The 13,004-nt window shown below is 41.9% G+C and overlaps 1 protein-coding gene across 6 annotated transcripts in view; it reads left to right on the top strand.

Annotated features, from left to right (window-relative positions):
- Positions 1-13,004, top strand: part of IQCH (IQ motif containing H) — a 257,954-nt gene that overhangs the window by 176,496 nt on the left and 68,454 nt on the right. For 3 of the 6 annotated variants that reach the window (XM_031668548.1, XM_017961632.2, XM_017961631.2), the window contains 3 exons: positions 503-623; positions 4,911-5,197; positions 8,340-8,408. In XM_031668548.1, coding sequence (XP_031524408.1) covers positions 503-623; positions 4,911-5,197; positions 8,340-8,408 — 477 coding nt within the window. The remainder of the gene's footprint in view (positions 1-502; positions 624-4,910; positions 5,198-8,339; positions 8,409-13,004) is intronic. The other 3 variants (XM_031668549.1, XM_009210478.3, XM_009210477.3) reach the window with 1 other exon arrangement.

The following is a 13,004-nucleotide window of genomic DNA, read 5'->3' as shown; positions in this document are numbered from 1 at the left end:
CTTGAACCCGGGAGGCGGAGGTTGTGCTGATCCGAGATTGTGCCATTGCACTCCAGCCTGGGCAACAAGAGCAAAACTGTCTCAAAAAAAAAATAAATAAATAAGAAAGAGAAAAACAAAAACAAAAACAATTAACTCCACATTTTATATAAAAGGAAACTGAGGCCCAGAGTGAGAAAAGATATTGCCCAAGGACACTCTGCTGGTCAGGCTGCCAGCTGCAGTGGGTCTGAAACTTGGTTTCCTGATGCCCAGAGAGAAGGGTGCCTTTCAGAGACAACAGGAACAATGAAGAGTTTTTAGGGAGGCCAAATCACTTTTGAAATATGAAAACTGAAATGGCTGAAAAAAGAGAGAACATTTTCAAAATGGCTTTCTGACTCTGGGTAAACAGTAACCACATTTTTTTTGCCTGTTGGAGGCCTGGTTTTTAATCACTCCACAAGCAGTTTTCATTTCTGTAGTAAAATTGCTTGTGGTTCTATTTAATTTGTTTCTGCAGGAGCCAGCTTTGGTGAAGATCTCCGAGGAGCTGGCGGGCATTTTAGCACAGCACGCACAGCCAGTCAATGAGAAACGGTTCCCGACGTGGAGGAAATTCCTCCAAACATTTCTCAGTCAAGGTAAATAAGACTGTAAAGTTTCTATTGAGGATTAGTCTACACAACTTTGGATTCTAGTTTTGGGTCAACTGGGGCCAATTTCAATACTTTGCATCTCCTGTGTTGGTTTAGAAAAGTGCTCCTATGGTTTTCTTTTTCAAATGTTGCCTAAATATTTATCTTACACCCAGCCTCTTAAGTAAATAGGAACCTAGCATGCCAAGCATGGCACGGGGAGCTCAAGATTCTGGGCCTGTTTTTACACCACAAACTTCTCCTGAGAGGTGGGCTTTGGAATCAGATTACCTGGGTCTGGATCCCATCCATGACTTTGAGCAAGGTTCTTAAACCCACCAAGGCCTGGTTTCCTCACTTATTTACCTTACAGGGTCATTGGGTGGATTCAATGAAATACAGATATGAAAGTTTCTACCACAGAACCTTACACAAAATCATCTTTAATAAGTGTTGGTTTCTCCTCCTGTTTTCTAGGAGAGCAGAAATGGTCTCGCTTCCAGTTCTGAATATAACATTTCCAAACAAGGGTTTGCTAGAGTCCAGGAACAAAGCGAGCCTCCATTCCTTTCATCCTCCTCCTCCTACTTCATCCTCATTTCCTAACAACATTGGGTGGTCCATGAATGGGGGAATGAATGGAGTGAATGATGCCTGTCTACCGTCTCAGAGGTCCCTGTGAGGGTGCTACACAGAGGCACACCCATGCGACAGCCCTCACTCTCTAGGAGGTTACAGTGCAAGACATATTATATGCTTACCCACATGCACAAGAAGAGAGGGTTAGTATAACAGGCCACAGAAGGCATCTTCCCACTGCTATCAAGTGATAATAATAATCTCAGCAATAGTCAATAATGATAAGATAATGTCATGTCAGATGATAGCAGCAGCAGCAATAGCCCAGTGATGATAATAGCACAGTGATGATAAAACAGTGAGCTTAGACAGTGCTTATCATGGGCCAGGCACTCTTCTAAGTATATCTACGTTAACTTATTGAAGCTTCCTAACCATCCTATGAGGTGGGCACCATTATCACCCTCATTTTATAGAGGTGGGAAGCTGAAGTACGAAAGATTAACCCCAAGTCACTCTGCTAACACATAGAAGAGCCCATGAAAAGCGACCTCTGTGCTGCTCCAGGAGTCTTGAGCAGAGCCAGTGGTTACATTTATCAGAGCATATCGTAGCTCAATGTATGAGAGTGTATGAAAGGACAGATCTGTTGGTTGTTGGAATATACCGGCTGGGCAGGGTGTATTGGGCACCCTGTTAATGAATTATTTAAGCAAGGGGTTGAATGGCAGCCATCTAACAAGATTGCAGAAAAGAGATTCTTTGCAGGGGACAGTTGTGCTAGACAACTTCCCATGTCCTTTCAACTCTAAAATGTTGTGATTCTATAAATTTCCACATGTACCCACTGATAGACAAGTCAAAGTAAGGAAAGTCAACCCCATGCATAAATGGAAGAAAATCAAGTGGCTACCACACACACACACACACACACACACACACAAACACAAACACACACACACACGATCAATAATAAGGTGTTTTTTCTTTTTTCTTTCTTTTTTTATTTTGAGATGGAGTTTCACTCTTATTGCCCAGACTGGGATGCAGTGGCGCGATCTCGGCTCACTGCAACCTCCGCCTCCTGGGTTCAAGCGATTCTCCTACCTCAGCCTCCTGAGTAACTGAGATTACAGGTGCACGCCACCATGCCCGGCTAATTTTTGTATTTTTAGTAGAGACAGGATTTCACCATGTTGGCCAGGCTGGTCTCGAACTCCTGACCTCAGGTGATCTACCTGCCTCAGCTTCCCAAAGTGCTGGGATTACAGGCGTGAACCACTGCACTCAGCCTGATGAGGTGGGTTTTTTTGTTTTGTTTTGTTTTTGTTTTTAAGTTATGGGGGGAAGACCATGATGATCTCCAGGCCCGTCCAGGTCAGGGTGTTAGGAAATTTCCAGATCTTCAAGCATCTGCCTGCAAAAGCCTCCCTCTAAACTATTTCTTTTCATGTGAGCTTTGTAGATGAGAAAGGCTTTCCCAGCAACTATCTCATCTGAGCTGTATAACCACAAGCTAAGGCTTCACCTCCACCTCCTGTTCATCTTTATCCTGCTTTCTCAGCCATGCTTATTTATGGAGAGCAGTACAAGCTTTATTAACTTAATTTTCTTCATGAAGAGACTGAAGCTCAGAGATAGGAGGGGACTTGGGCAAAATCACACAACAAATAAGTGGTAAATGGAACACAAAGTTAGATCCTTCAATTTTAGCACATTTAAAAACCTAGGTCTTGAAAGTCATGTGTTTTCAAAGCTTCTGCCTTTCTGTCAACCCAGTGCATACGGCAGGCCCTGTATCAATGGTCCCCAACTGAGCCAGGGTGTCTCCCAGGTTTCCCGACTCTAAGGTCACCATCTCCCTCCCTCCAGCTTCCACCATTGCCTGTTTCATTCCATTTATGTTTTCTCCAGTGTGCTTATGGCCACAAAATGTGCTAGGGATTTGATTTCTAAATTGTCATAGGATTATGTCAAAAGCAATACTTTTTCATTTTCATTTTTATTTTTTGAGATAGGGTCTCACTCTGTCACCCAGACTGGAGTGCAGTGGCACAATTATAGCTCAGTGCAGCCTCGACCTCCCAGGCTCAGGCAATACTCCCATCTCAGCCTTCTGAGTAGCTGGGACTACAGGCGCACACCACCATGCCCAGCTAATTTATTGTTTACAATTGACAATTTTTTTTGTAGAGACAGGGTCTCACTTTGTGGCAATACCTTTTTCAGAAGAGGAATTAATTGCTCTGAGTGGAAGAAAATAACAGTGAAAAGGTTATGGTCATGATGCTGAGAAGATAGTACAAATAAGCTACTTTGAAATAAAATACCCAAGTAATCTTGTAACTTATGAATGATAGTGTGTTTCCACGGAAGCACTATCTTTCAAAACATAGGTGACAGCTAAAGCCACAAAGTTAACCAAAGCACAGAGACTCACTAGGTTTTTTACTTTTGTACATTTTTGTCATTGTTGTTTTGCTGCATTTACCTTGCTAAATCCCCAGCAACTGATGTTTAGATATAGCACACACGACTAGGCCTCGTTTGAAGAAAAGAATGTCTCAAACCAAATAGAAAAATTAGGGTTTGAATATGTACCCTCCAAACTCGATTTTCCTTTTGAAACTTGGTGTTTGTTAGGACTACCTCTGACCAGATTTATAGACACTTAAGGAAAGTGCGTTTTGGATGAAGTAACAGATGACTGCATTTGAAAACTGCTCATTTTTTTATTTGTATGCTGTTCTTTTACACCTATAGGCAGAGGTCACACTTCTCCCAGCCCCCAGCAAATTTGCAAAATACAGGCCAAGTTTCTCTTAGTGCTGTCAGGTTCTAGACGGCACCCTATCTATGGAACACTTTGTTGTTTTTACTTTTAAATTATCTAACTGTTTACAAGTAATATCTTAAATTTTTTCTCTACAAAGAGGACATATACAGTAAGATTTGTAAGTTGGGCCTAAAAACAGAAGATTGGGACTATGTAATTTTTGTGGACACCACTGAGATAGGCCACAAATTAGCCAGAAAAATGTTGTCGTGGTGCTTGAACATCAGACTTGCCTCTGTGATTTTTGGCATTCAAAGCAAAAGGTAAAATGTAATAAATTATAAAGCTCTCATTATCAGCAGAGAGAGCACATGCGTTCTTCAAACACGGCAATATCTCTTGGTTCCATATTTTTAAAAACGTTTTATAACTGACTTTATATAGAAGTCCTTTGGCTGACATGATGGTCAATGTTCTCTCTGCCCGCAAAAAGCCCAAACCCGTCAAACCTTCAAAAAGCAGTGAAATTTACGCAAAAGAGCACACTGGTCATCAAGATGACAACTGCGGACGATGGGCAGTTAATTCCCCAGAGGGATTTGATCATAATCCTTGGGTTCACTGTTTATGAGTGGGCATAGACCCAGTGATCCTCACAGTGTCTTCAAATTATAATCAGAATCAAAACTACCATTCACTGAGCCCTACAATATACCAAGCATTGGGCTAAATACTATAGATAGATACAGTATCTCTAAGATTCACAACAATCTGAAGAGGTAGGCTTTATTATGCCCATATTACAGATAAAGAAAAATAAGTTCAGAGAATGTAAGCTACTTGCTCAAAGTCTCTCAAGACATGGCAGATGCAGAATCTGAGCCCAAGTCAAACAAAATGAATGTGTCCTTTCACCTGCTCCACGTTTTTCCCACCAGGGGGTGTGATCGAAGCATTCCCACCTGCAGACAGCATCACCAACCTGACAGTGGACATGCTGATAGAGCCCAACGGGAAAATCAGCGTGCTGTCAACAGGGGACCAGCTTCATGCCGACAGCCCCTTCATCTCCTCTGGTACCACCGTGCCTCAGACCTCAGTGGATCCCCAAGTTCTCACTTATTTGTGCCTCCAAATTGGAAAAGCCTGCAGAATGAGAGATGTGGTTGGTTACTTTTCCATAGATCTGGTGACTTTTATTGATCCAAGCACCTTGGAACAGCAGGTAAGTTGAATGGATGCCACTCGAAATGCTGAAATCTGTAATGACTCTGCACCCTACACACCAGTGCAACAGGGAATATGAAGGCTCTTCTCAAATGCACTGATTCTCTGATGAGCTCGCTCTAAATTCAACACCTGCATGGTCCAGGCAAATCCAAGTGAGACCAGGCTTTATGTCCGGAAATACAGGGCCAGGGTTGTCTCATTCAGGTACAGTTGGAGTTAAAGAGTGACTGAGGCCAGGCGCAGTGGCTTAACACCTGTAATCCCAGCACTTTGGGAGGCCGAGGTGGGCAGATCCCTTGAGCTCAGAAGTTTGAGAGCAGCGTAGGCAACAGTGAGAAACCCTGTCTCTACTAAAGATACAAAAATTAGCTGGGCCTGGTGGTACGCACCTGTAATTCCAGCAACTTGGGAGGCTGAGGCAGGAGAATCACTTGCACCCGGGAGGCAGAGGTTGCAATGAGCCGAGATCACGCTACTACATTCCAGCCTGGGTGACAGAGTGAAACTCCATCTCAAAAAAAAAAAAAAAGAAAAGAAAAGAAAAGAGTGACTGAAGCATCCCTCACAGTTCACAGCTCTGTTGATTAGGCCCTCAATTCTGTCCATTAGTGTGATGCCTATGTATCAGGAAACTATTTCATGCCATCCAGGGAGTGGAACCTGTCTAGAGCCTGTTTTAAATAGAAAATCAATCACTAGAAAGGAGTTAAGAGTTCACATTTCTGTTCCTTTTCTTATCAGTAGTTCACCCACAACTTAGATTGTCTCATTTTTCTCTTTTTTTCTTTAAAAAACATATTGAGAGATATTTCACAAATATAAATAATAATATAATCAATATCATGTGCCCCTGCTCAGCTTAAGAAACAAAAGTGGTGTCAATGCCACCTGCAGCCCTGTGCACTCCTTGCCAAACACATGGCTCTCCTCCTAGAGGCCAGGAGGAAGCTCCTGTCTTATACCTGGGGTTTTGATTCCCTTTCATATCTCTGTGCTTTCACCACACATGGATACATGCGAAAATAATGTAGAGTTTTATTTGACATGTTTTTAAGCATTTTGTAGATCATAACATTCTATCTATTATTATTTTACTTTACGCTTTTATTTAATATTCCATTTGTGAGATTCTTCATGTGCATAGGTATGGTGCTGAGATATAATATTCAGGAAAAATCATCTTTAACCTTTTTCACTTTGCTTTTCCCGCCTAAAAGTATAATGTTCAAGTTCACTACTATTTCACAGGACTCGTGTTTTAAAATGACCAGTGGCTCCTCTCTTAGTGCTGCGTGTCCAGACCTCTGTCTAAAGGGCGAAATGACCTCCTGGCCTCCCTCTCTCTATATCCTCTGGTCATCTGCATTGTACATATACTTTAGTTGTTTTAGGATCATTATTCTCGGTTTTACAGTTCTCCATTTCAGTCAGATGATGGTTTCAAAGTGAGAGTTTATGTTTTTTGGCAGATTTCAGCTTGTTCAATGATCATTTTCCATTTGCCTTCCTGGGCCCTCCATTGGTTTTACATTCTGTTCTCAGGCCTGTACATTGACAGGGAAAAGGACAAACTGAAGGTCATTCAGAACTCTCCCTGTGGTGGAGGCAGCACAGAAACCACGATCCCTGGGGAAATCTGGATGGCAGGGATGCAGGGGGAGGAGAGCCAGGGGAGGCTGCCCTCCCCAAATATTTGTCATAAGAAAGAAAGATTGGCTGGGTGTGGTGGCTCATGCCTGTAATCCCAGCACTTTGGGAGGCCGAGGCAGGTGGATCACTTGACCCCAGGAGTTCAGGACCAGCCTGAGCAACATAATGGGACCCCATGTCTAGAAAAAATACAAAAAATTAGCCAGGTGTAGTGGCAGGTACCTGTAGTTCCAGCTATTCAGGAGACTGAGTGGGAGGATCACGTGATCCCAAGTCACCGTAGTCTCAGCCTCCCACCTCCACTGCAGTGAGCCAGGATTGCATCACTGCACTCCAGTCTGGGTGACAGAGTAAGAACCTGTCTCAAAAAAAAGAAAAAGAAAAAAAGGCTGAGCACGGCAGCTCATGCCTATAATACCAGCACTTTGGGAGACCCAGGCGGGTGGATTGCTTGAGGTCATGCCACTGCACTCTAGCCTGGGTGACAGAGCGAGATTTCATCTCAAAAAACAACAACAACAACAACAAAAAAAAAAAAAAAAAAAAGAAAAGAAAAAGAAAAAGAAAGAAGGAGAGTGAGAAAGAGAAAGCTAAAACTGTGGTCCCTGGGATAATAGGGAGGATGGAACTATGGGGACAGCTGACTTGTGGCTTTTATTTATTTGAATTTGGTATAAGGAAACTTGCACACAGCAGTCAAAAGGATCTTCTCCAAACACGATGCTGGTCCTTCCTTGGGCTCACCACCCTTCTGGGCTTCTGGCTGACAGGTCCCACCCTTCACTTGGCTGGTTCCATGTACCTGGCCGGTTCCATGTACCTGGCCAGTCTTGTCTCACCCTAACTTGCCCTCTGTTTTGGTCTGGTCCACCCACACACCCTGTCTCATTCCCTCTTACTCATGATATTCCCTCTACCACAGGGCCTTTACACATGCTACTCCTCCACCTTAAATGCTCTTGCCTTTTCTTTTGACCTAGTTAGCCACTTTTCCAGCCATCACATTTCAGCTCAAGCCACATTCATTGGAGCCCTTCCTGACTTTCCTGACAAAGTCAAATTCCCCTTTTTTAGGTTTTCATATCATTGTGTAGTTGTGTATGAGCATTCCTCATACTACTTATCTCAGTTACAACTTTAAACTTATTTACATGACTATCTGATTAATATTTTTTCTCCTCCTGTCAATTGTAAGCTCTTTTAAGTGATGTGCTGTGTTTCTTTTTTGCTCCCCCACTGTATTCTCAGCACTTACTTCTGTCCTGGCACAAAGTAGGTATTCAGTAAATATTTGTTGTATGAATGAATGAACAATGGAGGTGTTCTAGCAAATGCCGGATGGTGGTGTTAAGGCTTTTGAAGAAGCAGCTCAGACATTCATTGGATGAATGGGATAGATGGATACTAGATTCTCTGATTGTATCATACTATGAATTCTCCTTGTCCCTTCCCATAAATACTTCAGTATATAACCATTTGTGTTACAGTTATCAACAGAATATTGGAAGAAGTTCTCAGTGACCACACCGAAGGGTGTTTCTACATTAGCAAGAGAAGTATGTTTGTTCTCTGTATATAATAAATTATTTACAAATCACTGGCATATTTTCTAGCCATTTTTGCAAGTGGTATCACTTCAGAAAACACCTTAATTTTTTTTCTAATTGACATGCCTTGTGATGCCAGTGAAGCAACTGGCAGCCATATTATCAACCCTCATTTTTTGTCAGTCTAACAGATTAAAAAAATTTTGTTTTATTCAGAATTTATTTGATTATTAGTGAAGATCCACACGTCTTCATATGTTTGTTTGCCCATTTATGTATTTTTCTTAATTGCCTAATCATGTCTTTTGCCCCATTTAAATTGGACTATAATACAAATGTTGATTTATTGGAGCTCTTTGTATATTGGAAACTCATTCTTTGACTATTATGCATCTTGTAAATACCTTCTCTCAGATTGTCATTTGTGGCTTACCTGTCTCTCTTTTTATTTTTGGCCATGTTTCTCCACCATAAAAATTACTATTTCTGGCCAGGCTCAGCGACTCACGCCTGTAATCCCAGCACTTTGGGTGGCCGAGGTGGGTGGATCATGAGGTCAGGAGTTCGAGACCAGCCTGGCCAATATGGTGAAACCCCATCTCTACTAAAAATACAAAAATTAGCTGGGCATGGTGGCACGTGCCTGTAGTCCCAGCTGCCCGGGAGGCTGAGGCAGGAGAATTGCTTGAACCCCGGAGGTGGAAGTTGCAGTGAGCCAAGATCACACCACTGCAGTCCAACCTGGGTGACAGAGCAAGACTCTATCTCCAAAAAAAAAAAAAAAAAAAAATTACTATTTCCTCCCTTGTAATTGATTAGTAATATTTTGTAGAAATGTTCCAAGAGTACCACAATAGTGTATTGCTTATCAAATTCCACCTAGAAAACTTAGCATCCACTGGCAACTTTTTCCACTACCACTATGATAATGGTAATTTTGTATTTCTGTGGAAAATTTTCTGGTACAGTTTTGTGTAGAAATTTCTGGCAATTGCTGGGCGCAGTGGCTCACGCCTATAATCCTAGCACTTTGGGAGGCCGAGGTGGGTAGATCACAAGGTCAGGAGTTTGAGACCAGCCTGACCAACATGGTGAAACCCTGTATCTACTAAAAATACAAAAATTAGTCGGGCATGGTGGCACGCGCCTGTAATCCCAGCTACTTAGAAGGCTAAGGCAGGATAATCTCTTGAACCTGGGAGGCGGAGGTTGCAGTGAGCTAAGATTGTGCCACTGAACTCCAGCCTGGATGACAGAGCAAGACTTCGTCTCAAAGAAAGAAAGAAAGAAGGAAGGAAGGAAGGAAGGAAGGAAGGAAGGAAGGAAGGAAGGAAGGAAGGAAGGAAATTTCTGGCAATCTACTGCAAGAGACAATATTCCTTCTCCACCTCTCATTTTTGCCTGTAGGTCTGTATGTATATATATCAGTATGAACTCATGGGTTTCTATTTTATTTAACGGGTTGTATTTTGATACTTTCATTGTTTTGATGCTCAGTTGTTCCAGATTTGGCCAGTGGGAGACCCTTCAGGGTGTGTCTTGTGTCCTTTTGACATGTCCTCATCATTCTTTGAGCATGTCTTCTTTTCTGACACAATAAGATGTTCCAGGTTCATTTTCTGTTTTCCTTGCCCTGGACCTAGGATCGACTCTAGAAGCCCTGTAAGATCTGGGCTCTTAGTGCTGCCATTGCTACTGGAGTGTCACTCCTTCTGACACCTCTCAGTGGACAGAGCTAGCGAGTACATGTATTACGTATGTACAATACATACACACAATTATACACACATGTACACATATAAACACACATATGTACCTGTACATACATATATGCATCTATAACTATTTCTATATCAGTGTTTATATTATAAAACCATGAGTTCCTGCCAGCATCTCCAATTTCAATCCAGCACCTCAAGGTTCTTTCTATAATTCTTTTCCACACTTAAAAGTAAATATCTTGATGGATATCCTGCTTATTCTGATTTGGGGTACAATTACAATGTATCTACATTGTATACATGTATCAAAATAACACATGTATGGCCAAAATATATATAATTATTACATATCAATTAAAAAATGCCAAAAAAACCCCTCATACCCATTATTTAAACTTACAAATTAAAAAAATAAAAATAAAAATAAAAGCTAAATAGAACTTGGAACATAGTAACTGTGTATATTTACAAAATAAAATCCCAGGCCTGATGTGGTGGCTCATGCCTGTAATCTCAGCACTTTGGGAGGCTGAGGCAGGAGAATTGCTTGAGCTCAGGAGTTCAGTACCAGCCTGGGCAACATAGTAAGGCCCAGTCTCTACCAAACGATTTTAAAAATAAACAAAATTAGCCAGTCATAATGACACACATCTGTGATCCCAGCTATTTGAGAGGCTGAGGTGGGAGGATTGCTTGGGCCTGGGAGGTCAATGCTGCAGTGAGCTGTGATTGCACCACTGCACTCCAACCTGGGCGACAGAGACCCAGTATCCAAAAAAAAAAAGAAGAAGAAAATCCCAGAAACAGGAGGATCAAGATAGTTTAGAGCAGGGGCTGGTAAACTATGGCCTACAGGCTAAATCTGACCCAGCATTCATTTTATGTAAATAAAGTCTTATTGGAACACCAAAAAATAAATAACTTCTCCAATAATGAGAAACTTGAGTCTTTATCCCTCAATATACTTATTTGCTCAACCAGTTTACTTATTTGTTTAATGTAACTAATCTCCCAACCACTCCTGCCATCTTCTTTACCTACCCTATCCGTGCCCTACCCCTCCATGCCCCATGTGCTTGGATCCCAATCCTGTCGTTTGTGTTTTATTTGTAATTGCTCTTCATCATACTAAAGTTTCATATAGTCAAATCCAGCTCTTTTTCTTTTTTCTTTTCCTTTTTTTGTAGAGACAGGGTCTTGCTATGTTGCCCAGGCTGGTTTTGAACTCCTGGCCTTGAGCCATCCTCCTGCCTTGGCTTGTATTACAGGTGTGAGCCACTGTGCCTGGCCTCCAGCTCTTCTAAATTGCTATATTACCTTGAACTTATCACTTTACCTCATTTTCAGTTTTCTCAGCTATAAAATGAGGAGGTTAGCTTATTTTGCATCTGAGGTAACCTACAGTTCAAAACATTATTTCAATAACATTTTATTTTATTTTTTTAATTTAATTTTTTTTTTTTTTTTTTTTTGAGACGGAGTCTCACTCTGTCGCCCAGGCTGGAGTGCAGTGGCATGATCTTGGCTCACTACAAGCTCCGCCTCCCGGGTTCACGCCATTCTCCTGCCTCAGCCTCCCGAGTAGTTGGGACTACAGGCGCCCGCCACCACGCCCAGCTAATTTTTTTGCATTTTTAGTAGAGATGGGGTTTCACCATGTTAGCCAGGACGGTCTTGATCTCCTGACCTCGTGATCCGTCTGCCTCAGCCTCCCAAAGTGCTGGGATTACAGGCGTGAGCCACCGCGCCTGACCTATTTCAATAACATTTTAAAGCACTTATTTTCTGTATCAGCAAATTCAAATGTTAATAATAATCATCTACTTTTTAAAAATTATCGCCAGGAAATAATCATAAAGATTTAAATACACATATATTAATCACATCATTATTAAGAATAGCAAAATATTTCAAATAGCCTAAATTCCAACAATAGAATTTTTTTTTTTTTTGAAGCAGAATCTCACTCTGTTGCCCAGGCTGGATGATCTTGCCCCTCTGCAACCTTTGCCTCCCAGGCTCAAGTGATTCTCGTGCCTCAGCCTCCTGAGTAGCTGGGATTACAGGCACACACCACACCTGGCTAATTTTTGTACTTTTAGTAGAGACAGGGTTTAGCCATGTTGGCCAGGCTGGTCTCGAACTCCTGGCTTCAAGTGATCCGCTTGTCTTGACCGCCCAAAGTGCTGGGATTACAGGCGTGAGCCACTGCACCTGATCTCCAACTACAGAGAGTATTTAGAGCAAATTATGATAGACCAATGAAACTGCATACTGTGAAGACATTAAAACTAATGTTTTTAAAGAATATTTAACAGGAAACTTTATAGAATAGATAAAGGTAAAAAACAGATCACAAGCAATATATGCAATATGATAATTTTATATTAAAAAAACACAAATGCAGAGTTAAAAGAACCTAAAGATATATGCTAAGATGTTACAAGTCATTATTTCTGGACAGCAAGATTGAAGGTGGCAGAGTAATGGTCCCCCAAAGATATCCACACCCTAATTCCCCAAATCTGTGAACATTATGTTGCATGGCAAAAAAAACTTTGCATATGTGATTAAGTTAAGGATCTTGAGTTGGGAAGAGTAGCTTGCATTTTCCAGGTGGCCCCAATATAATCACCAGGGTCCTTTTAAAAGAGAGGCAGGCCAGGCATGGTGGCTCACACCTGTAATCCCAACACTTTGGGAGGCCAAGGCGGGTGGATCACGAGGTCAGGAGTTCGAGACCAGCCTGACCAACATGGTGAAACCCCATCTCTACTAAAAACACAAATATTAGCCGAGCATAATGGTGCGTGCCTGTAATCCCAGCTACTCGGGAGGCTGAGGCAGGAGAATCGCTTGAACCCAGGTGGTGGAGGTTGCAGTG

The sequence above is a fragment of the Papio anubis genome, chromosome 7, assembly GCF_008728515.1.
Source record: "Papio anubis isolate 15944 chromosome 7, Panubis1.0, whole genome shotgun sequence".
Classification (NCBI taxonomy): domain Eukaryota; kingdom Metazoa; phylum Chordata; class Mammalia; order Primates; family Cercopithecidae; genus Papio; species Papio anubis.
Note: the sequence above shows the minus strand (reverse complement) of the source record. Positions and strands in the feature narration are given on the sequence as shown.